A 26,500-nucleotide genomic window follows, 5' to 3' on the forward strand; every position below is an offset into this window, starting at 1 on the left:
ATATCTTTTCCACATCTGTTCATTTTAAGATTCTCATATTAAAACATTTCAAGCATTTCATGACTGCTAAACACACGAACAATTTACAACGATTAATATAATTCTCGCACGAATAATACAATTCTTCATCGAGTGGAAAAAGAATATAAGTCTCGATATTGAAATTATCAGTTCGAAGATACTTTCTCAAGCACTCCATCCGTACTTCTTTTTTTTCGGGTTTTTCGACCCGCAAGATTTATATGCTCATTCGTTAAAACGTTCCTTTCGAGGATAGTCTCGTCGACAGATGCTGTATCGGGTCCATAAAATTTTCGACGCTTTTGTCGATAGCTTTTCGACGGAATTTTCGTCTTCGTTCCTTTTTTCGTCTCACCCCTGAGGAGCAAGGGGGACACGGGATTTATACGCGCACAATCCGGCGTGTTTAAATCGAGCCTACGAGAAAGAATTGGCAAACAGGAAAGGGGACAGCAGAAACGGGTATCCCGCGCTATCTACATCTTAGCCGACGGTTTTATTCACGACTGGCTCGCTTTCGGCGAAAACAATGCGCCTCAAACGATCTCGCGTAGAGAGAAAAGGAGAAGGAGAAAAAATCTCGAAACAAAGCCGTGGGCTTACACCTTCCGTGCTTTTTCTCTAAGGAATGCGAGCGAGCTTATTCTTCGTCCGCGGTTCGACCACTGCGTCCGGCGGTGAAATTGAGATCGACGTGCGTCGAGAAATTCATGGTGGTTTGTGAATTGGGTATGGATAAAGGATATAGCCATCGAAAATTATAGGAACTAGTTTGTTTCAAGAATGAAACGACTGCGGCGAATTTTTCTTCCGGAAATTTTAATTGCCGAATTTTGGAATTTTCCAATAATTGAAATTATCGGATTCTCGGATTCCGGATTTTTCAATGTTCGATCTGCGATTCTCTAATTTTCTGGTTTCTTAATATCCTAACTTTCTGGTTCCAGGATTTTCGACTTTCTGTTTAAAATTTCCATCGATACGAGGCTAATCACCTTTTAGATGCTCGTAGAACCGATTCTCAGTAACACCATTACGTTTCCTAGAACTTATCAAGAATTCAAATGCACACATTCTTTGAGTTGTATACCTTGCTGGCAACCTTCTGCTCCATAAGTAGCGCAACTATTTTTTCCTCGAACCGTTAGAGATTCAAATATATTCTTCAAACATTCTCCGCGACACAAGTGTTCACCAACAGTTGTTGTTACTTCGCGCGATCTTTACTCCGTGTCTTAAAACTTTGAACAGACGCAGTTCGCGACACATTGACTAAACTTGAGACATTTACATATTTATAATGTTTAAAGACTTTTCTATAAAATAATCCTTAGACGTTAATCTCAATCCGCAATTCCACTAGTTCGACGACACTTTCTCCAAACATGTTGTTTAAAATATCCCTAATTTCTCACTAATCTCGTAATCAATTTTTGATATTCCTGTAAGCGTTTTAATGCTTAATTCCGATCAAGAAAACACAATTGGAACTGTTCGTCTTTTTCACGCTATTTCCAATATTCCCAATTTAAAAGTTATCCACGAATAACGCAAAGCTCTCTAAACATTCCGATGTAGCGAACTGTAAATGCAGTCGATGCAAGTAAGCAGTATTCCTCGATCTAAAAACAATTAGAATCGATTCACGATCGTACACGTAAAAGAAGTTACCACATCTATCTTACTCATTTTTCTACGCTCTTCTATATACTCGTATGACAATTCGTAGAAAATGATCGTAATCGTGTGACAGAAGCAGAAAGCAAACTGAATTGTACGCAACGGCGTGTGCGTGGATCGCGACAGAGCGAAAACCGCACGTGCTTCGCGGTCGGACGCAATTCGTGCATTTGGACAACGAGCGTGCCGCGTTTCGCGGTTTCGGTTTACTGCATAATTGTGCGTCGGGCCGGGTGGCCGGCTGTAACGTTGATTCCTTTATCGGCGACGATATTGCCAATTACCGTATCGCAGGACTGACCGCGTTTACGCGCTCAGATAGCCTCGTTTAACACGGGGTGAAACGCGCGATTAACGCTGCGGCCCGTCGTTTATAACGCGAGTGTGCCAAGCGCGCCGGAACGCGGCACGAAACACGTGTTTCCACGAGAACACGAGCCCTTTATTCGCGTCGTGCTGCCCTTTCTGCTCGCCCTCTGGTACGTTCGTTCAGTCGCTATGCTGCTTTGTCGACTGTCACCGACTGCAACACGGCGTTTTGCCGCAATTATTCCAACCTCGATCAAGCTTCCTAAGACGATCAAGCTATCTAAGACGATCACGAGCTATTCTATCAGTTCTTAGCCCGTGGAGAAACTGGAGATGCGAATGGTAAAGGTGGAATGGGATTTTGAATGGATAGCGATTACTGGAGTACATATAGTTACGGAAATTTCTATGAATGTAATTTAAAAAATACAGTCCAGACAAAAATGTGTCTCACCTAGTAGATATCATGACAAATACTACAGTTTGGATGTTTCATATATTTTTGCATTCTGTGTACTTTTAGATTTATACGTTATCTCGCTTTGGAACTGGTGGTGAGCAAAGTACGAAAAAATAAGGATAAGGAAAAATATGCGAACGAATGCATGAAAATATACTTAACACAGGGAGAAGGAAATTCGTAGAAAATTCATTTTTTTTAGAGTTGATTGACCTGTGTCTTAAAATCAATGTCCTTTCTTAGACACTTGAATAACTTCTCATTCTAATTTTCTAATTCTTTCGTTTCTCGTTTCAAGACTAAAGAATCTTCACCTAAAAATCCCCAAGAAAATACGCTCTAGAAATTCCTGTCTCACTTCTAAAAAGAAGGAACGATAAAATGAAACCGAAATGGCAATTCTATCCAACAGAAGATTTAAAGATTGTACCGTTGGAGGATAGGGGAGAAAAAAGCAGGATACGAAGGAAGAGGTATCGCGATGCGAAGAACGGTTCTCTTACCGAGGTAGCGTGTCGATCCGGCGCGAGCACTGGCTGGCTATCGCGTTTTCGCGGTTTTTTGCCTCGTGACAAGGGCTGCGAGGAAATCGGCTGCCGAAATAACAGCATAACGCCGGGGCAAGGGTAGACTACCGGCAGACAGCGACTATGGGGGCGGTGACCGCCCGCCAACGCGAATCAATACCCGCAGGAACAGGAACCACCGACCTAGCGAGAGAGACAGCGACCACGCCATGAGGGGTAGAGAAAAGGGAACGTCCCAGAGGCAGTGGCAGAGAGAAGCAGAGAGAGGGGAAGGAAAAGCGAGCAGTATCAAGAGAGGAGCAAGAGGTGGCAGCGGGGTTGGAGGCGGAGAATGACGGGCGGAGAGGAACAAGCCTGGCACATCGACGCACCCAGGGTGCCAACGGCGTGGAGCAAAGTGCCGATACCTGTCTCTATCTTCCGTGATTCCTTCCGCGGGTGCGCTGTTTTTCACTCTTCGAGATTCTACGGAGAAAAAAATCATCAAAGAGATCGTGTACACGTGCTTGTATCCCTGCCTTTTGTCCATATGTACGAAGACGAGTGGAATTTGCATCTTGATAGAATGGATAAAGAATTTTAGATTTTCAGCGTGGACAACATTGGGTACGAGTGAGGAAGAAGATGTTCGTTGGGAAGGGTTTTTTGAGGAGATTTTTAGATGTTGCTCGGAGGACGAAGATCGTTATACGTTGCAGAGAATGAACGTGGAAGTCTTTTTTAAAGAAAGGATTAACCAGTATAGGAAAGCGGATACATTGCGAGCCTAAATTCATGATACGAGCGAAGTCTGGGAGATTTGATGGCTTGAAATAAGAACGAAATCATTTGAAAATAAATTAAAACCTAGAGCGAACAATTCTGAAAATTAAATATGGAGAAGTAAACATTTTTGTAATCAACTTCTTACACCTTCGATAACGAAATTACAAGAATAAAAGACGATGAGTAAAGGATTAATTTCTAGCATGTCTCTGACGATGGCTGATAGTAACGGAGCGGTAAATTTTCGCCGTTTGCTCGTTACTTGTTCTGGAAACGCGTTCTTCTGCCAGAAGGGAGAAAATTGAACTGAGGATTGAACGGGACAGCCTTGGATGGTAGTCAAACCGGACGAGTCGCGGATCGACTGGTACCTCGTTCACGGTACAGACATCGCGGGTTTAACACGCGCATTTTTGCACACGGATAATCTTCACACGTGTTCGTCAGCAGAAAACAGAGTCGGTTCGCGCTTGGACAGACTGGTTTGCCCAGTAACCTCGCAGTACCAGGCCAAAGAGAATCCAGAGAGAGGATGCACAAGCTTGAAACGATCGCGGAGAACCGCATTCCTTCCGACGTTTCAACCTACTCCTCGATCGACTTTCCTCTTCCTCTCAGCCTCGTTGAAAGTGACAGTCCGGATGACGCTCGTCGAGGAAGCTCCTCGAGATTGAAAGACTGGTTTATACCGGTGCAAGTTGCTGCTTGATGCGAGAGTCGAGGAGGTTTTCTCATTTTTTAGAACTTTGTTGCTTTTCTTAAATGAAATTACAGGTTCTTTGATATTACAGATTTTCTGTAAGAATTTGTACGAAGATAAGGTTTTCACTGTTTCCAGACTAATACATACGTTTCAAGAACTTTTATTCTCTGCAAGAATTTTTATGAGGACGAAAGTTTTACCGTTTTAAGTCTAATTGCTCTGAGTTGTTATAATTTCTCTAACATCAATAACATCTGACTTAGGAGATACACCATTTCATTATAAGTGGACCTATCATATCCCATTAAGAAAATCTATTTCTTTTTTTATGTAAGTAGAATCTATCTTAAAAGGTAGTGTAGCGTGGAAATTTTGTTGTACTTTTGGAATTCGACAAAAGATTTCCAATCTTCCCTATTTTCAATTTTAGTTAGAAATATTGCTGGAAAATGTGACATAATTTGGAAAATTTGTATTAAACTTTATAATATTTACCGTAAAAACTTTAATAGAAGCTCTACGATATTTTGTATTCTATCACCCTCCTTGGAGAATTTGCAAGATTTATGTTCCAATTAGTCGAATCTTTTATCAACGGGGAACTCTGAAAATTTAATAACTCCTGCTTTAATGAAATTTCCAATCCCGTTATCCCTTCTGAAGAGTAAGATAATCTGAAAAATGTATATTCTAATCAATCATAATTTTTTATTATTAGAAAACTTCGAATCTTTACTATAAAATTTTCTACTTGATTATATTTCGCTATCTTGCAAAACTTTCTTAAGACAAAAATACAAGATGTTATTTTCGCTCTTAACAAAAATTACAAATTGTAGGCTTCAGTTCGTTCGAAAGAAAAGACCGCGAGTATTTGCTTTGGTTCTTGAAAGCAACGACTTTTGCTTTGCTTTGGTTCTTTCTTTGGTTTCGTGAAACGCAATCTGTGGAACACAGCGGGGGAGGAGCAAGCGTATTCCCTTGGAGGGTGAAGACAAATTGAAGTAATGAACCGCAATGGTCTAGGTCAAGGTCCTTGGCCTCGGTTTAGCATTGGTATACACGAAATACACCAAGGGGCCATACCGATAGGGCCGCACTGTTTATTCCCTCAAGTGCTACGTGTTACATGCCGATATACTGTGCCAGATTACGGGAGAGGAGTGGCTAAGCAGGAAGGGATCGATGTTATCCTTGGGGACCAAGACGCCTGTAATCTCATCGAGGATTTTCAACTCCATTTGAGATCGTGCCAGACAATCGGATCCCTCTAACACGCGAACTAGAATCCGGCTAATACTCCGGATAAGAAATTTTCCAAGCAGAATATTTACAAATTTCCAATCCAATTATGTAACATCTTCGCTTCTTTTTTATTTTAGGATAATACGTTAATCGTGTATATTTTATTGAAGATAAAATATTGAAAATTTGAAGAATTGTGTGTTCGCGTGTGATGATCACTTATTTAGTTTAAATATTTAATAGATTAATTAATTCTGGGTATCGACGTGTAAAATATTCCTCATGTATAGTTAAATTAATATTCTTTTTCTACAAAAATTATATTTTCATAATTTGTTCATTCTTTTGTCATTTTCTTTTTTCAGTTATTCCAATATGTACGATTTTGAAGCATCTATTAAAATTGGAATATTGTGATTATGTCTGGTATCTCATCAATGCACGAGATATTCCTCGTATAAAGATAAATTAATATTTCCCTTCTCTGAACGTGTCTTCCTATTATGTACAGTTTATTCACAAAACATGGCAATTTCTTACAGTTTTATATTCTTCCCTATGAATAAATTTCCCCCGCGATAAGATTTACCTACGTTTTACGGGAGATTACGCGTCATAGATACCAGAGGAGGATTCGAAGAACATTAAGCACACGTTTCAACAGATATTCGAAACATATAACGTTCAGAGTATCTTGTAATGTATAAGAGGAGACCGAGTGTGTACTTACCATAGAAACGACAGGAGGCGGAGGATTTCCGTTCCTAAGTGCCCCGGTTTGTTGGTTCGCCGCGGGATTCAGATTGTCCTTGGATTGCTGCATGGGATCCGGCTGATGAAGCGTTTGTTGCGTTTGCTGTTGCGGTTGTTGCTGATGCTGTTGCAGCCCGCCTATTCCAGCCTGTGGACTGCCTAAGCCTGCTGGTGCGCTATCTGGTGTACTCACTTGTCGCGCGATCTTTCGATAACTCTGAAATACAAAAGTTAATCTTTCGTCAGACAGGTACATGAATAGTACCTTTCGAAAATGAATATTCAAATATTTTTTAGATTTTTATGGTATGGGTTTGCACTGTCGTTTCTATTCAAAGCTTTCGACTGTAAGCTCTGTGTAATCCATCTTCGAATGAAAATTCCAAGTTCTACAAAATTGAAAAGTTGTGGAATTTCAGAAGATTCGTATGTTGAAAAACTTCAAAATCTGGTCATTGAAACGTCTACAGAAATAACGGACACAGTTCTAATATATCAATTTTATTTATCGGAAGAGAGATAGGGGCGCGAGTTTCGTACTCTAAGGTACAAAATTACGAAAGTGCAAAAATTTATGTGTGTATAGCGTCGTCGACGAATTTATAATAGCACAATTTTCTTAGAGAAATATTTGATTCTTAGTTGGGTTTCGTCGAAGCGAGTGGAAAGTGGAATTGCCTACGTATTGCAGCAGCCACTTCGACTTGAATAGTTCGAAAATCGAAAGATTCAGAAACCTTTTTGGGATTTGAAAGCTTGAAAGTTTAAAAGTTTGCGAACTATGAAATTTAAAAGATTATAAAGTTTAAAAAGCACAAAATGTTCAAAGTTCATATTCGTCATAGCGTAGTTGTAGTATTTTCACAATAGTCGATTACGCCGTTTTCAAGCACGACGGAACGCGACGCAACACAACGAGCAACAGCCATCTATAAACTATATCTTGGAAACGCATAAACGTTGTTCGTGCAAAGAGGCTCTCACACGAACAGCAAGAAAATCTGAAAGAGGTTGAAATTTACGGGACATATACGCGCGACGTCTCGCGTCCAATTATCCAATAACTTTCATCCTCGGGAGGGGCGTCGAGGTAGGTTGAACGACACACGCGTTCTTGCCTGTTCCTCTTCATTCGAGCAAAGTGTTTTCTTCTTGTATTGGGCCGCGTTGTAATCACCCACGCACGAGCGACGCGTCACGTCACGCCGGGCACACGACAAACAGAAGAGGCGGCTACGCTTTTGAAATGGCGAGGAAGGAAGGAAGGTAGGCAGGCAGGATGGTGTGTGGCACGGTAGCCGACCGTACGACGTACGGTGTGACCCTAATGCTAAAAATACAAAGGTGGCCTAAGTAGGCCGAGCCGGCTGAAACGGTTTCCATAGTTCAACAAGCGCCGCTGCCCGACAGCTATAACCGGCCACCCAACCGCCCCCAATGCCCCGCCACAAACGCAAACTTAATCAATTATTACGACGTCCCTCGAGGTATCACCATCTCTCGTAAACGTTTCGCGGGTGTACTTACAAAGATCATCGATGAAACAACGCTGGTGAAATTTCGAGCGTTTTTCAAAGAAGCAATGGTTATAGATTGAGATTGAAATTGATCGAATGTCATCATAAAGTTCTAAGGTCTAAGTTGAGGAGGAAATAACGATGCTAGAAAATATAGAACTTTATGGTGTACATTCATTGAGAGGAAAATTGCAGACTGAAATAACGCGTCGTTAGCTCTTAACGGGTTAATTTATAAATAAAATAATAAATAAACGTCGACATAACTGAGCAATGTCACGGATAGAAAGCAATTAAAAAATTGTTAAAAAATGTTTCTGTTTGGTTTACAGTTTACTATTTTTACCTCTCTCGTGCATATTTAATTTGATATTGACTTTTAAATGACAGGTAAAATACCTATAAATCTAGGAATTTACATTTTCATCAGCAGTTTCGTTTAGTAGTAATTTAATAGTTAAAAGCAGAAAACCAGGAAAGAGTTATCCTATTATAATTTTCTCATATAGTTTTCGATCGTTCGTGATTTTTCTGACTCAGAAAACGCGAGCACGAATAATTTAGGCGCTACTATATGTTCGATATAATAATCGTTTTCAAGAAAAAAACGAAGAAATGATGGAAAAATTTACGTCAACGACTTCATCATCCTCAACTATCATTCTTTGGAAATTCTCTGGAATTTCGTAAGAATTCTTCTCATAACTGCCTTCAATAATAACTAACTAACGTAGCTAGTATATCCATAGATATTAAAATAGTTGTCTAATGTGATTTATACTGCAATTACAATAATTGCATCTACGTTTATATCATTCTATCATTTACAAGTATAAAACATAAAACGTACCAAGCTTATAAATACCATGATCATTCTCGATTAGCCTTGAACAATCAATTGATCCCGAGCACGAGCCTAACCTAAACTAAACTAACAATTTCAAGGACCACCTTCAAGTACCATCCATACTATTTAAGCAAGTATAATATGGAATTCATTAATCACCGATAAATCTGTCTTAGGATACTTACGAATAATTAATCTGAATAGCGAAAGTATTGAAACCTTCAAGAATTATTATCTTACTTGCGCACTACGAATAATTATGCAAGTTCATATTTTTATGAACACAATAAAGAAAAAGGAAAAGAAAAATAAAAGATGTCAATAACGCAAAATCTCGAAAATTCAAAAAATTACAGATTTTTAAATTAAGCGATTCGGTGGTATGAAAGTTTGAAACTTCGAACGTCTGAAAATTAAAAGATTCCAAATCCTTTTTACTTCTCTCAAGAATCTGTAAAAGTCCCTAATAATCAATCTCACGTTCAGAGAAACCTGATCAATGAAAGTAGCGTAAATCCGAGTTAAATAGGCCGCAAATCCATCCAGACTGTCATCGCGAATCCATCAACGTAATTACGACACAAAGTTGCTCACAATAATGCTGACATTTCCTTTTGACACGTCTCTACTCGCCAGAAGAAATCTTTCACGAAGAGTCACGATTCTCCAGCTCGAACCAGCACCGATAGGTGTGAATTATTAGTACGGGAACATCGAGTTTCACGTTGACGAGCAACGATGGTCGAGATTATAAAGAGCTGGTTGTTTATTCGTTGCGGGCACAGGTTGCCGCAACCGCGACGCGGCCAGCCCCGTCATAAATGTAAATTGAATTCCGTCGCATAAATTTCCACCGTGCGGCGTACCCAATAAATTCACCGCCCGATACAATCAGTAATATTCTGTAACATCGTCGCCGATCGGATTACGAAACTCTTTCCGCGCTGATCGAACAAGTGCCCTTGGAACCCTGTTGACTCTTGGACGAGGAACCATCCTTCGCTCATTATCCGTGAAACTGTTATTATACGTCAAATAATATTATAGGTAAGTAAGAGTATTATAAGTCGACCATGAGTTGCAAGAAAATGGGTTCGTAGGAAGTTAATCGAATACAAATATCTGAATTTTTGAATACTCAAATTGTTGAATTAAAAAAAACTTTAATATTCAAAAATATGGAACTGCCAAGCGGTTAAATTTGTTAACAATTGCGTTTCGAGTTCCCGAATTTTCACATTTCGATGAAATCCGATTTCATCGCGATCGAGCTGTTAAATTTTTAAATCATCGGCTTCTTCATATTAGCAAATTATCGCATCGTTAAATTTTTGATCTGTCAAGCTTCGAACGTTCGAAATTTTGGAATTTGCAAATTCTACAATTCAAAAACCATATCAATTTGTTGTAGATTATTGATCTGACTAATGAATCGATAGATGAAACTTTCTTATGTTCAAGTCAACACTTGAACTTAGGATGCTCTTAAAACGAAAGTGAAATTGCGATATATAAATACCGATAAAAAGAAATAAAAATAGAGATAGAAAATAGAAGGCCACGGCAGAGTCGTTCTTTACCTGAGAAATGTTATTCGCGTAGCTTTTCGCTCGAAGATATGTTAAATACCACCTATGCACCTGTACGATCTGAGACGTGTTCTGTGTCAGGACAACAGCCTTGCAGAACGGTTTGAAATTACCAATCACTTATTGCGGTTCGATTTTCCGCGCTACCTGGCCGGCATCGCTGGAATCGTGACGCGTTACGCCGTCACGTGTGTGCATATACACTGTATACTTTATAAATAGACAAGGTCTCGGGCCCACGCTAAGCCCACGGCTAGAGAGTGCGTTCGCTTGAACGGCGATCGTCTGGTCGCACTCGTTGAGATATATTTCGCTCCGGTTTCTGTCCTACTCGACTTCTTGTGTTTCTCTTACTCTTCAGCCAGAGTGACAGAGGATTCCAGCTGTAACACGTGCCGCGAGAACGATGCCGCTTCCGTTCATGGATCGCCTGGAATATCGTTGCTCCAACGGAAACGTGACTTGCAAGGGCTGACTGACTGCCAATTACAATCTGTTCGACTATGTTACGAGAGATCGGGTTTCTGTTAATCGGTCTACGAGCTATTCTTTAGTCAATATCGATTAAGTCAATTTTCTCTAGAAATTTTTCGATTAAAATATTTGTTGTCTCTATTTATTGAGCTTTGAGATTGTTTTCGTTTCAGGAAGGATTTTAATCATTTAATGCAATAAAATAGCAATACCTGTATTTTATAAAGAATACGTAGTATATCTATTTGCATCGTAAGTTGTTTCTTTTTTTATTATAAAGCATGTAATCAGGCGTGTACATTGGTAGAAACGTGCAATTGGTGTTGGATACACCGGTAGAGTAAATACACTCGCTTCACGGTGATTTGGTCAACATTATCGAACCGAAACTATAATATTTTATGCTTGGATAGCTGTATGAATTGTATCGTTAGCATAGTATATTACTTATAAATCTGAACAAAATTTTAGCGTTAGATTGCAACGGGTATCCAAAATTTCTTCCAAAAATTATATCTGTCAAATCTAGCTAACTTAATTATATAAAATAATTTTACGGATAATATAATCCAAGAGTCAAAAAATCCTTCGCCGAAACCTAAAGTTAAACGTATTTCTCGATCACAAAGGTTCATTTCCTTTTATAAATCCTTTATAAACTGTTCAAGCATCCAAGTTCTCTGCTCCGTTGAGTTTCTCTATTATCGAAGACACTCGATGTTTAAAGAAATCGACGACGAAAAGATCTCTCGGGAAGGGAAACCAGCTATGAAAAACCTTGCGTTGGCCGTCGTGGTGTTCAGTGTTCATAGTCAATAACCTCCTCCAACTTCCCAAGGTTACCCCCTTCAAGGTTTCATAAATCGTTTATCTTCGAGTGGGCATCGGAGCTCAGCTCCGTACGCGAATAATGGAAAGTCAAAATTTATCAATGCCTAGACTCTTCGTACGGTGCGAAAAGTGATACCGATATCACGGGAAACGGAGCTGTATCGCGTTACCTCCGTTTTATGGAATATCGTTCGGCGTGGTTTGATCCGCACGATCGAACTTCCATTGGAACGGTGCTTTCAATCGAAATACGTGAGCTATCTTAGAGTGGAATTTAAAATTTCATCGAATTCGGAATTTACATGATGCACGTAATAAAATAACAAATAGGATAAAATTCCATTTGAATTCATCTCTGAAGCTAATGCTACTAAATGAGAAAATTATTACACTTAACGGATATATAATATATTTTGACTATATCTTAACTATACAGGCTGCAGTTGAATAACACGTACGAGCGGGCATAAGCTGATTCCTTACGAGAAAATAAGAAGAAAATATAGAAGAACATTATTTTATATGACGCTTTGCTTTCGAAAAAATCGAACGTGAAAATTTATCAAGTATACTTGAACATGGCTAATGCTGAACGGGAACAAATAATCGACAGGAGGTTATTTTACGTGTGAAAACAAATCGAAAATGTAGAGCAAAATCTTTCCACAAGATGCTTTGTTTCTGAGAAAGATAAATATGGAAATTTATTATTAAATAGCGTAGTAGGTCAATTCTTGACAAAAGAGGTTCAAACTCCATTTTCTTGAAAATGGGGCCTTAAATTTTATTCCACGTTTTTGACTTATTTTTACACGTAGAATAATCCTCCGTTGATCGTTACTCATACCATGCCGATAATTAGCTAAATTCATGATATAACCGATAAATTTTGAAAATTGATTTTCTCGAGAACGGAGCCTCGTATGAAACATTTTTATTCCACATTTTCTTCTTATTTTTTTCATAAGGAATCACCTTATATCTGCTTGTACACGTTACTGTCGCCCCCTATACTGTAATATGTATAATAATTTTAAAAACAGTTGCATAAATGAAAATTATCAAATTCCTTTGTTTCTACAAGTTTGCATACCATCTTTTTGCCGTCAATTGCCAAAGAAGGCTTTCCTATCCGTTCGAGAACAATACTAAATGTTCCCGTTCTCGAGCAGAATGCTCGTTAATGCACGGTAGAATGAGTCACGTAATGATTCGACTTGAGGTCGGTCACTTAATTATTCCGAATGATTTCGCGAACACCAAAAACGTGCGTGAACTCATTCCTCCTCTCTACCGCTCTACGAAAATGAAACGTTCGCTGACGAGACATTTCATTGTACGGTTTGAAATATCAAAATGCAGAGAATCCTGGTATATTCGTATCTCTCGTCAGACGTTGGACTTTTGCATTTGTATCGAACTATCAGGTCTCTCGGTTTCTTGGCTGGCTTATTTATTATTCGCGACCATGGCTTGAAAGAAAAAGAAACGAGCATAATGGCCAGCCGGGACCGTGGCATCGTATTTTACAGGCACACGCGTACACATGTGAATCTGTGAAAAGTTGTAGAAGCTTGCAAGATCTCCGAGCGCTCATCGATCGTCGTGGAAAATGAGTTTCGCGATGCCACTAACGACGTCGACGATGGTTACGCTCGTAAACCTGGAGGAACATCCACGCGAGTCGCAACATCCCGCCACGATTTTATTGTTCTCCTAGTGTGTACACGTGTCATTGATCGTGTCGTTAAAAATGCGTCGAACACGGCCATCTTCCACCGTAATGTAATTTGCTGTGATTATAATCGGCAGTCTCGTTTCGAGAGAAAACGACTCGATGGGAAACTCGTACGGTAGCTAGCTATAAATTCTCGGCCCAATTAAAAGTTTCCGATTGTAATATCTCGCGTTTAAAAGAGAGACAAGCGTGTTTTACACGGACCTAACTGTAAAAGAGGAAATTCCGGTGCTGGATGTCGGAGTACTAATTTATAGTAAAACGATGTGGTCTGCTGTCGGGGGCGTTTTCGAGAAGAATAAATTGGTTAAATTCATATTCCTTTGAAATGAAATATTCCGCTAACACTGTGCACACGACTTGACAAAATTTCATTCGTATTCCACTTTAAAGCGAATTTTTCTTTTTTCTTTTGCAAAATATATTGAACGTGTCACTTAGAAACCGATTGCGTAACATAGTATAGACTTCGATAAGTATCTTGGAATTTTTTCAAGTGCTTTGAAAACCTAGAATGGTAAAAGAATTAGGTGAACATAAACGACCTAGTTGTCGCACGAAGGACCAAGAGATTGAAAATTGATGTGATTGTAATTTGGAAAATTGATTGATTGGTCTGGATTCTTTGATATTACGTTCTTTGCACAAAGAACAGTATTCCCTATTCTACTCTGAAGATATATCGCGGATGAAAATAGCATTTAGAAACTACTATTAACAATGCACAAACTTCATGCTCAGATTTCCAACAAAGTTGATAGGATATTACGTTCCATAAATTTAATTAAACCAGCACAGACCACCAGTCCATTGGTTAGTTATATTCGTCTCTAAACGTTCCCTTTGCGATCAGCGATTCCATATCACGAAATTCCACATGGTGAATTCGACCAAATAATTCCAGAAAATATTTAACAGGATTCCACTCAGGGAATTCCACATAACTATCACATATTACAATACACGTAATTCACGCATCTATTAGATCATAAATAAGTGTTACATTTATAATCAAGAATAATATAGAGTAGGTAAATGTATTCTATTTAGTTCCCAAAATGTTTAGAAATTCCAAAATGTTTTATATAACGTACACGATATATACATAAAAATTTACTATAATGGCTGTTCAAATACTTTCGTGAGTCACTGTAGAGTATCTTCTGGTGACAGACCACACACTCGACCGACAATTTTCAATCGGTGTCGATCGAACGAGAAGAAGGTAGATTGGCGAGCCACTTCAAAGAGTCGCGTCGAGTCTTTTTCCACAGGAAAAGAACCCCGGCCAGGATTCATTTTTCTAACGGAGCGAGGCGGTACCAGGAGCGCATTTGCATCTCTCTGTCCGCGAGCTCATTTTTCCGACTATCTCGTCGGAAATAAATCTGCCCTGAGCCATGGAACAGGCCACAGCCGGTAATAAAAAAAAAAGAAGAGAGAAGAGAAAAAAGAAAAGAAGGAGAGGGAAGGAGAAGAGGGAAGAAAAAAAAAGGCGAACGACGTTCTCCCTTTATCTGCGCCACGTAGCGCGGCTTTTTAATGACGGGCATAAGTAAAAGCGCATCCTGGCCTTAACGACTGAAACTGAGCACGGAAATTCATTAAGAAGAGAGGTCGAGATTCAATGATCCAAGAGTCCATGAATTTCGTGGATCATGGACTTCGCGCCTGTTTTCCTTGTTTCTTCCATTTATTCGAAATCGTTCTCGTTTCATCGAATCACTCTGTCGCCATTCATTCGAATTTTAATACTTATCGTGATAAGAATTATCATGATTAGTTAATCGCTTCTATTTTAAACTTGCGATCCTCCAACTTTCATGGGTCGATTTTAATCGTGCATAGCAATGTTAACTGTCTCATTCCTGCCTTACAGATAAAAAATTTATTTAAGAATACAAGGCCATAATCGGACTTACAATGATCTAAGGAATGTAGGTTAAATTTATTACTTTTGCTACATTTAGAAATTTCTTGTCGATCGTAGATATGCCGACTAATTACAATCCTAAGTTTGTGAAATAAGGAAAGACAGAATTGCCGCGTAATTTACAGATTTATGAATGTTACTGTTTCAACAGTGTCAGGATTATGTATCGCATCGATTGTACAGAAAAATATCAACCTGGAAGATAAGTTTTACTATCATAGGATACAGTTTGTAAGTGGTCATGTAACATTTACCTCATTGCTCCAATACTAATCAACGTATTCCAAAGAGTAAAAGCGAAACCATTATATCAGATGTTAGATAAAATCGGCACACGTAGGTCGATCATGACTCAGAAAGCGAAACTTGGACGTTCTATTTCGATCAGGTTATTTAACGTTCTTATCTGATCTCGTATATATTTGGATTTATCTTTGGACAATTATTTAATGTAGCATTCATAACACGATTAATATTATTTAATCTCATAAATTTCCTATATCGTAGAAAGAGAGTGAGAGAAGAAGAAAGGAAGAATAAAGGTCTGGTTTCTGCTACATAAATATTTCTTACAATTTTAAGTCGTGCAGAATAATTATCTTGTTTGTGATTTATAAAATTTCTTATCTTATTGTCAAACTTGTGACTGTGTGTTGTGTAAAAGATACTACTAGCATTGATAAAATTTTCTTTATAAAATTAGTTCAATTACGCAATTCAATAAAATTGCTATAATTTAAGAATCTTCTCTCTTTAACATATCACTATATAAAATACGTTATATTACATTTGCATCTGCAAAAACTCAAACTATTAATTTATATAATTGTATAAAAAAGTTTCTAACCAAGAAATAATTCTTAAATAGCGTTTGACAAGATGAAAATCAGTTCGCACTGTATGGTGTTTCTACTCTTGAAACGTTCTCAAGACAATATCGAGCTGATATTCCCCGTCTGAAAGACAAACTCGTTTCAAACGTCATCGTAATTCCCGCGGAAGCATCGGGATCGTGCATACGTGCCTGTCCCAGTATCTATCCGGGCCACGGACAGAATTTACGAGCGAGTTATACGAGCGACGTGGCTTTATATCATTACTCCCACCAATACTCGCCTCTTTTATTACCGATTCCGCCGGAAGTTTAGCCGTCCAGGTACACGCATAAGCCACAAACGTAACTACCAACTATTTTCTTCTTTTATTCGCTGTTTAAACGCGGCCGGCTTGAATACGCTTCACGGATTCTTCACGAAGAAACGAAAACCATTTCTCCCGAATGTAATAAGAAAAAGAGGAAAAAGAAGAAAGAAAAGATTTAGAGAAAAACGATAGATGCGTTTTACGGATGGAGAAGTGATGGCGATGATGATGGTTCTTTTAAAACATCAATCATCGATCAGAGAAGCGGACGAGGGTTTAGATCCTGCGTGGCTGATTCGACCTTTTCGAAAATGGCCCAGGGGTAAAGACCACCTGGACCGAGCCGTCTACTTATACCAGGCCAGTTGTTAGGGTCGCGATTTACCCTCGAATCGTGGGGGCTATGCAACGTGCACGGCACACCACGTGCTCGAACACGTGGCCGTTTATTGCCACTGATAAATCCTACTTTTGATTAGCCACCGTCTGTTCTCATTACTACACACATCATCGATTACATTTTTCCGATCCTTTGCAGGAGTTCTCATTAACGAGATTTTCATTCGTGTTCTTGTTCCATTTGATTACGTTTCTTAATGAACCGCCGTGTTATGTACGAGTCGGTATTATGGGAAGGAAAAACGAGATAAATGGAAATTTAATGAATGGTTGGGATGATTAATCTGAATCCTAAGTTAGGTCGCATTATGCGGAGATGAGGAGATAGCTAAAAAAGTATAGCACTGTTGAACCACGTCCAGATTAATAAACTATTTGAATTTAAAGGAGTTGAAATGAAAGATTTGATTAATGAGAACAAGCGTAGAAATTTGAGAGGATATCTCAAGTCGAATTAGAAGTTAAACTTAAATTAGAAATTCTACTGATCGAGTGGTTTCAAATAAAAATTCCTCGGACCTATCGCTATAATTGTCTGAAAGGATGTAAACCTACCTATTATAACAGTCAAACAGTCTTATAATTATATCAAACTTACAGTCAAAACCTTGTCTTAAAAATAAAACGAACATGATAAGAAGCCCGCTTTAAGTTTTACACTGTGTCCATTAAAAATTTTCTATTTTCTCCAAGACGCAAAACTGGATCCTGTTACAAAAAAAAGGTCGTCAGTAAATATAGAACGATTCCACATCGATTTCAAGGGACATCAATTAAATCACATTTGCGTGCACCACCAAGGATAGGCAATCGTTATCGCGACAAATAACGAAGGGTACCGTAAGCGACGTTTAACGAGCTACGCTCGTTTCTTCCCCTTATCAGAATCGCGATAAATGTCCGTAATAAGCTCTTATCATCAATCACTCTGACAGCCTGATAACTCACTCCCATTCACAGAGATACCCGTTCCCGCGTCTTTCTTAACCATTTAACGCTTTATGTTCTCCAACTGCGTCTACATAACGAAACATCTCGATACGTTTAGCAACCATCATCCTGGTCGATAAAAGATCAACTACTAGTTGCATCTTATCACGTACTTAAGAATTCTATGCTTGAGAATTTCAGAACTTTTTTTATGACAAAAACGTCATATACTCAACTTAAGAATTTTTGTATAACGTAGTTGTACTCGAGAATGGTCGCGTGCCATGTTTTCCAGTAAACGTGACCATCGTTCGGAAGAATCTCTCTTCTTAGGCTTGTGTCTCGCCCAAAAGACGACCACGGTTCATGATTCGGCCGTGGAATTCTCGGCTTCATTCATTCGAACCGGTTATTTCTAGGAAAGAGGAGGTTGAATGAAAATCTGTCAACCCACGTGGCGAAACGCGTGGCCAATGACCGCTTCCGACCTCGACGGCTTGTCTTCCGTCCATCTCTAAACCAAACGATTCGGTGACTAAACTCGTACGAAATCCAAGTGCTTCTTTTTTGCAATATGGTCGATTGATTGAGAAGGAAGAAAATTGGTCGATATGGTAATCGGTGACGTGTTATATTTACATTGGAACTATTGACGATTAAAATACGAAGTAGAGACTCGTAGACGTTGTAGAAATCAAAATAGTTAAAGTGAAAGATATATGACGAAATATATAATGCAAAACGAGGGTCAAGTTTTCAATCTTAATTACTGAAAATTCTCAATGCGAGAATTGATTGTAAATATCAATAAATAAATAAATAGAAAAAAAGGTTTTAATCTTCTTACAAAAGGTCATACAAATGTCAAAAAATATATTATTATAAAATTGATAACTTTTGTGGTTGTTTTAACTAACCTGATAGTCTCATTGTAAAAGGTAAAGGTGATTGGAATGTTCTCTTTGTGACAAACGGGCTCCTCGAATTGATTCCAGCATTTATTCACGACCGATTGCAAATTCCACTCGCGTAAAACAATCACCTATATGGTATGCTGACCATTTGCACTCTAACGAGTTTTACGATATCGCCAATTTGCAGTTTCTGCAGCTCTTTTTTTTAAATCAAAAGTTTCGTTTTGAGAAGGGAAGACCTATAAGTGTCTGAACATTTATTTATACAGCAGTCATCTTTTCTTATCCATTCCTCTATCGTTAAAGACAGAACTAAATTATCAATGTGTATGTGCTATAACGATGGTTGTAAAGTACAAAGAATCAAGATTAAATTTAATTTCTCTTGAACCTAATCTAAATTCATGGAAAATTTAAAAAACCCTAAGAATCAAGATTCCTTTTTCCGATCATAATTTCCTGATAAAATAACAGTCAATTTCCGAGTGTTCACTCGCAAGGAATCACAAATTAAAACAGAGGAAGATAGATTTTGCTTAATTTTTCTCTAACCTAACCCAGAAGATTCAGCTACCAAATTCACAAAAACTTAGAAACAAAATCTTGAAGAATAATTTCCACGTCTTTCATAACCGATCACAAGTCTCTATCTTCTAAAGTTATTCATATAAAAAAATTGCCTTTAGCCTTCCGTTACGTTGTCTTGAATTTATTACGCGATGAATAAATGATCCTTGCATCTCGAGATGACTATCTTATGCTTTGATGACGGTTCACGAGCACTATCTGATAGGTATCGTTATTTATTTTACAGCTAACAGGATTAGTTTCTAATCTCGTTGCCCTTTTTTTCCATCGGATTCCACGTGATCGGTTCCAAAGTCACGAAGGAAGAATCGATGCCTCGAAGCTCGATGTCTCCGACGAATAGCTAGCGCATAGGACACACAACGCCTGACCTGAATTCCACCAGTACATGATAGACGAATGATTGCGTAACAGTAACACACGCGTGCTTTGTGGACTCGCTTTTTCGTGCTTCGCGTTGGTCCTTGAGAGAAAAAACGGGGAAAGAGAAGGAAGAAACGAGAGAAAAGAGTTGAACGAATCTCCACCGAACGAACGTCTACCACTTGACGGTTGTTTGCAAGAGGTGTTCTTCTCTGATCAAACTATGTTAATACGTTGTACAAGAACAAATAAAAAAAGGAATGTTATATAAGTAGATCGAAGCGTTGTTAACAGTTAGAATAAAAATTACGGTTATAATGGTAGAAGACGAGAATATATTTTCGATCAACATAATCACTAGCTATTAATACTCCATTACAGTGTGTTCACTGTTCCTGGCAATAGATATACGGCTGATAGTAATAAGAGACTTATTTTATTATATGAAATTCACTTCGATTTTGCATCAGCTTAATGAGTCGACAAAGAATTCTTTGATGTGTATTATTCTGTATTATTATATTCATTGTCCGTTTTAATTTTCGCTTGATATATTTTTCCTTTCAATGATTTCATTTGAACGAACCATTAAGAAAATCCTTAGTCTCATTTTCATCATGCGTTCTAATTCAGGTTCAATATACTTTTTATTTCAATATTTTTCATACATAAAAGTGTAATGGTTCTAGATCTGATAATTTTCGAAACTAAAACGATCAGATAAAACACACTAAAGAATTGTAGTTGGAAAAAATATTGGAGCACCCTGTATAATTTTACTGTCTTCGTAACATATACGAACATGCGTTTCACGGAGGACCAACGGGATGTTCGGAGCATCGTATACGCTGATGGATCGTTTAGGTTTGTTGTATGCTGCTTTTTTCGCGGGCTCACGATAGTGTGCGTCAGAGACGATTAAACCCGAAGATTGGCTGACGAAAACTCGTTTAAACTGTGACAGTTGGTTTTAATCGTGCTCTAAAAACAAACTGTCAATAGAATGAGGAAGATTTGGTATTTTTAATATTTTACCTTCGCAGCGTTAAATGTCTGTGGTAGTTGAAAGCGCGCGCATGAGGTTTCCTTCGATGGAAGCGATAGAAAAGAACGACAGAAAAGATGGAAAAGATAAAAGACGTTGAAACCTTTCACGGCGTAATAAAATTATGAAGAATTCAGAACGGTTAACTTAAAGAATAATTATTCTTTAAGTCCTTCGACATTAAAAGTATGTATTTTTAGCCTTTCGTAACTGATAAAATTTAATAATAGCACATTCTATATAATACGATTTAATATGTAAAGTAGTACACTTTCTAAGGCTAAGCCGTGAAGTCGTTCAATTAATTAAATTAAAAAATTGAAGGGAATTAGTTTTGCTTTCGATCGATCACAATGTACCGAAGCGTTGGTATAATATGATCAAGAAAAAGCATCGTGCACTATGCATGCGTCCATAAAGGTTTATCGCTTGTCTGCAATCTCTCTAGGTTGCCTTGAGGGTCCAAGGACTTCAATTGAAACCATACAAAATACGTAGTACGTTCGCGAGTATACCGGTTCGCGAAGTTTGCAACGATCTCCGCGGGACTTGAGAATCGACTGGACACACGGTTCCTCCAATATAAAGAGCGGGAAACTCACTCTGCGTCTTCCTGTGGACCACGTCTGCAACTGCGTTCTTTACCATAAATTCCACTTCGAAATCTCTTCTCTTTTCCTATCACGTCGTCGCTCCGATTCTCTTCACGCACAATAAAGAGACAACACAGTGAGCCAACACTGAATCACTCGAAGAAAAGGATTGTTTTTTTTTGTACACGAAAAGAAGAAAAAAGAGGCAACACGCGTCGCGACACCGGAATTTCAATCTCGAAGAATCACTGCGCGAGTCTCTAGCGGAGGCGTATTTATCGCGTGTAATCGCGCGGCTCGGCTTCCCGGCGAATGCTTCTCGCTCGTGCAACAACCGTGAACACACCGTGCAACATGCACGACACACAGAGAAAGAGCCGATAGGGAAGGAGACAGCAGCAGAGTGGGAGAGAGGAAAAGAAAGATAGAGAGAGTCTCGTGTGCGATCCTCCGAACGGAGCTCTCACCGTGCACTGACTGCTCCGCTCCGCTTGCTCGCTACCGTCAATAAGATCGATCGAGTCCACTACTCGCGAGAGATCACACTAGACGCGCAGCGATCCGCCGAAAAACTCCCGTGGGACGCTTCTCCGCCCTCTGCAGCCCTCCTCGCCTATTCTCCCTCCCTGCTGTCCCTCGTTCCTTCTCACTCGCGCCTCCCCCTCCCCCTCTGATGCTCTCCCCTCCTCTTCTCTTCACCGCGGTCTCTGGCTTCTTCTCCCTCGCCTCCCTCGCACCCCCCACTCAACCCCCACCAACAGTGCACTGCTCTGTGTGCTTCGTAAGTACGTGTATGCGCAGTCTGTGTAGACGTTTATACATATAAAGTAGTATACTCTCCCTGTTCCCCCCTTTATCCCCCTTTGGCCGGTTGTCTCTTTCTTGTTCTCGTGTCGCTGTCCTTCTCCTTTTACGGTGTTCTTTTTCTTTCCTTCGACGGGAGAGGTTATCCTTTTCGCTCTTATCGTGGGCGCGCTATCACGAATTCCGGCGGCCGGCGACACCGGCTACGTGAACTCGACACTGGTCCCGCGGTGTCATAACATTGGTAACAGCCTGTCGCTGGCTATTAAAAGCACGTACAACGTTGGGTGGCAGTTATCACGAGCGTGATACGCGGCCCGTTTGCACACGCCACACCCCGGAACCACGAGGATGAAGGAAGGTAGCAAGCAAGCAAGAGAGCGTCACGGTGACAGCCTGATCTCCCCGTAGTTTTCGAGAGTGCGACGCGATCCTGTCTCTTGGGAACTTGTTTAGCTTCTACTGCTTTTAAAATTGCCGCTCTTTCTCGCCATACGTTGCCCCTTCTGTTTCTCACTCGATCCGTCGATCGATTTACAGATCTATTTTAGTTTTTGGAGATCCTTTCGTTTTATCTATTCCTCGTATTCGTTTCGCTTTCGATATCATTTCCCTGTTGTGATATTTTTTGTGCAAAAAATAAACGATAAACAAGAGATAGAGATCGATGTATTGAGGTAACGTTCGTTGGCTCATACTGTCGTTCGAAGTCAGGCTATAGCAGCGCGTCAAGTGCGCGCCTCCGCGCTGTTTCAGTGTTCCAACTCGTCACTCGTCGCTCGGAACCGTTCGTGCCTTTCCGTGTCGCTCCGCTTTCGCGCTTCCTCCCTCTTTCTCTCTTCGTATTTCCATTCCTCTTTTCTTCCCTCCTAAGCCCCCCCAACATCTCCCCCTTCATCACTGTTTTCCTTCGTTTTCGTCTCGTTTTGTCTTCGTTTCGTTTCTCCTCCTGTATTCCCTTCTCCCTAACCCGAGTTGATTCTCCTACGCGTTTCTATACGTCTCTCTCTCTTCCTCCCACTTTTCTCTGCCCCCCGCCTCTTTCGTTGCTTCTGTCTCCCCTACTTGGTCCCCATACGGAGTCCTACCAATCGTACACCAACGTGGAGAACTCTAGCGATGGAAACGATACCCTCGCAAACTGTATCGATACGCTACCGTGGAAGCCCCTCGCTTTTCCATTAAAGTACAGGAAGTACTATGCAGTACTTCTCTCCATGATATCCTATTCTCGTTTTTACACATAGATCTCACACTTTCTTCTGTTGAAACCTTGAAATAAATACCCCATACTGCGTGGCGTGTAGGAAAATCATTGTAATAGTCTCTGTCGCTTTGAAATGTGGCTAATTAAATCAAGGTTTAATAATATGTATACAGTATTAGAATAGCGTACTATATGGTTGAGGAAAGCATTCGAAAAATTTGAAAGAGCTGGGGGACTCAGAAAAATGATGACGAACACCGAGGAATAGATAAGAAAAAGAACCTTCCCCCCTTAGGCATGTCATCTATCTTAAAACTCGGTAAAACTGAAAAATAACATGGAAATCGTAGGTCGACTTCAAGTGTTATTACATTACTCGACAGGCTTGTAATATTAATATTTAAAATATACAACATACAAATCATCTTAATTAATATCTAACTATACAGTGTATGAGATTATTAAAGATCGAGTATCTAGTTAATGCACCAAACATTTTTACATTTTTTTCACTTAAGTTGTAACTACTTACAAGTTCCTTAATCTAATTTCAACTTCTTTTCATAAAGAAAAATATGTTTAACTGCCAATGGAATTAATTCCATCGCTAGCTATCGCTACTGTTCCACCCCCGCCTCCCACTTTTTGTTTCTTCCGATACATATCCCTGGTAGAGTCAGGTAGCCCCCTTGAACCTCCAACCCCTTTCGTTCCCCCACCTGTGCAGTCACCACCACTTAGGATTCTCTCTGCCTTCGTCATTGCTACGGTTTTTCCATCTCTGTCGTTGGCATCGTCGTTGCAGACGCCACGACGACCACCAGCAGGTAGCCATAGCAATCCTCGCGACAAAAGCCACCACTTTCGATTCGAATTCTTTTCGATGGTTACGGTCGATTGCTCGTATCACTGCGAAAGCATACAATTTTTTGATCCCAGCCTTTAGACACCTTTTGTCTCGTCCGAGCTTTTCATCTTTACTCTTTCCAGATTTTTTAAATTTCGCTTTTTATTTTATTTTCTGTACTTTGAGTTCGTCTATTTTTCTTTTCCCCATCAGTTCTAGAACGGATACATTTTTTACTCGGTTCGTAATTAATGAATCTGTTAACTAGAAACTCCTATTTCCTTTAAAAACACGCTAGGCTATTTTATGTTGGAAAAGCTTTTTTACGCCTGTTAAATCTTCAAATTAACAAAGATGAACCAATATCGGTTTCAATTCTCACGCGATACATATAATTTGTAACATGTAAAAAGTATTTATAAATAAAGAAAGAGATTAGTAAACTAATGCCGAGTTAACTTGTCTTGTCTGATTAACAGAGACATTTTACATAATAAATTCTTTACTTATAGAATTCAAAAGATTAGAAAGAATTTCTATAGATTTCTTCTAATTAAAATTCAATATTCTCGACACTGTGCATACACGTATGGCTACACGTTGAAAAAAGAAGAGGAATAAAAGTTGGACCAAAGCTCGTGTATACCGCGACCGGTTAACCGGTGAATCAGGCCGCTGGCCGCCGTGGCGCGGCGTGAGCAAATAAAAAGCGACCAGGGCGAGAGACCTCTCCCTTTCACGACATCGATATTTTAATTGTTCCAGCTCGTCAAGGCGACTCGCTTGCATCAGCGATCGTGTGCCATAACACTCAATTAGCTGTGTAACTTTCCTGCGTTCCCCTTCCACGCCTCATCGATTCGCGTTGCGATTTCCCGACGCTCTATTGGTCTCTTCAACAACGTTTCCTTGCATATTTTCTCAAAACGAGAAAAAAGATTTAAACAACATCACGTTAACTTACAAGCTGTTCTATAATTGTTCATAGAATTAATCCATGCACACTCGATTTCCTCTGAAACTTTCCAAACTTCGAATGAACAAACGTTGCTTTGAACTATTGATTATCTTTTTTGCACGAGGAATTATTTTTTTCCTGATTATATAATAATTTACGTTATCAGGCTAGTAAGTTCGAAATGAGGTAGAAGGTTAAAGCTACGATGGAGTAGAACGAAGCAACTAATCGCAGTTCGAATTCGAATTCGAAAAGCGTGGCTCACGATAGATACGGATATTTGAAACGCTGGCTGGAGGGTTCGTTTATTAACGTCGCTGCAACTTGTTGCTGGCCGCGTTGCCGCCTCTGAATAACGCCCTTCTGACCTCTCCGGAAGCTTCCCTGTCCACGGCGCGCTCCTTTCAAGGAAACCGAGACGCCCTTCTGTGGCTCCCTTCCGTGCTTCCGCATTTGCCAAATCGCTTCTGCCACTCGACGTAATCGCGGTCTGGCTTTCGAAGCTCATCCTTCGACTGTCGGTGTCCTTGACACTGCGTTTCGTGCTTAAGTATACTTCTCGACTAAATTTTAGCACGTTCCTTAACAGGCTACTTTCTTACGAATTCTACTTCAATTTTAGAATAGTAAAGCTGTTTTTTCCCTTTTCTCCTTACTTATCTATTAGTCTTTCAGTCTTATTTAGAACCTACTTCTTTGTATCTACTTAGATTATACAACAGTCATCCCATACGAATATGGCAACACCCGTGAAACTTGCTAAATTCTAACGAAAAATTTTACTGTTTAAACGTTTTATACGAGAAATAATAATAGATTCTCCATATCTGTAATTTATATATGTCGGGTTAACATTAGGATTTAAGGCGCGTAATGATTCTTCGTTTGAATTAGCCATTGTTTTACGAAAACAGAGAATATATTTACGCGAATAAACAAGATTTTACAAAATATTATGAATAATGAGTTTAATAAATGATAAGATTAACAAACGATAAGTTTAACTAATAATTAGATTAAAGAATAATAAGTTTAACGAACAATAAGAGGAACGAATAATATGTCTTACGAATAATAAATTTAACGAATAATGAGATTAACGATTGACAGGTTTTACGAATAATGAATTTAATTAACGCTATTAACAATGTTCCGGGGTTCAAACGAATCCACGGTCAACGGGATAACTCTTTACTATGCGTAGAATAATTTTAAACACAAAAATACGATTGCTGAGACACTCGGTAAATTGCTCGATGTATCACTTTCCAAGGCGATCACACGAATGAATATCTGATGAAAATCTTTTTCGCTATA

At 39.3% G+C, this 26,500-nt stretch overlaps 1 protein-coding gene across 1 annotated transcript in view; it reads right to left on the minus strand.

Moving 5' to 3' along the window:
- Positions 1-26,500, minus strand: part of LOC100742067 (DNA N6-methyl adenine demethylase) — a 126,470-nt gene that overhangs the window by 22,708 nt on the left and 77,262 nt on the right. The window contains exon 4 of the mRNA XM_012387872.3: positions 6,441-6,680. Within this exon, the coding sequence (XP_012243295.1) occupies positions 6,441-6,680 (240 nt within the window). The remainder of the gene's footprint in view (positions 1-6,440; positions 6,681-26,500) is intronic.

Source organism: Bombus impatiens, unplaced genomic scaffold, assembly GCF_000188095.3.
Source record: "Bombus impatiens unplaced genomic scaffold, BIMP_2.2 scf_0491, whole genome shotgun sequence".
Taxonomy (NCBI): Eukaryota; Metazoa; Arthropoda; class Insecta; order Hymenoptera; family Apidae; genus Bombus; species Bombus impatiens.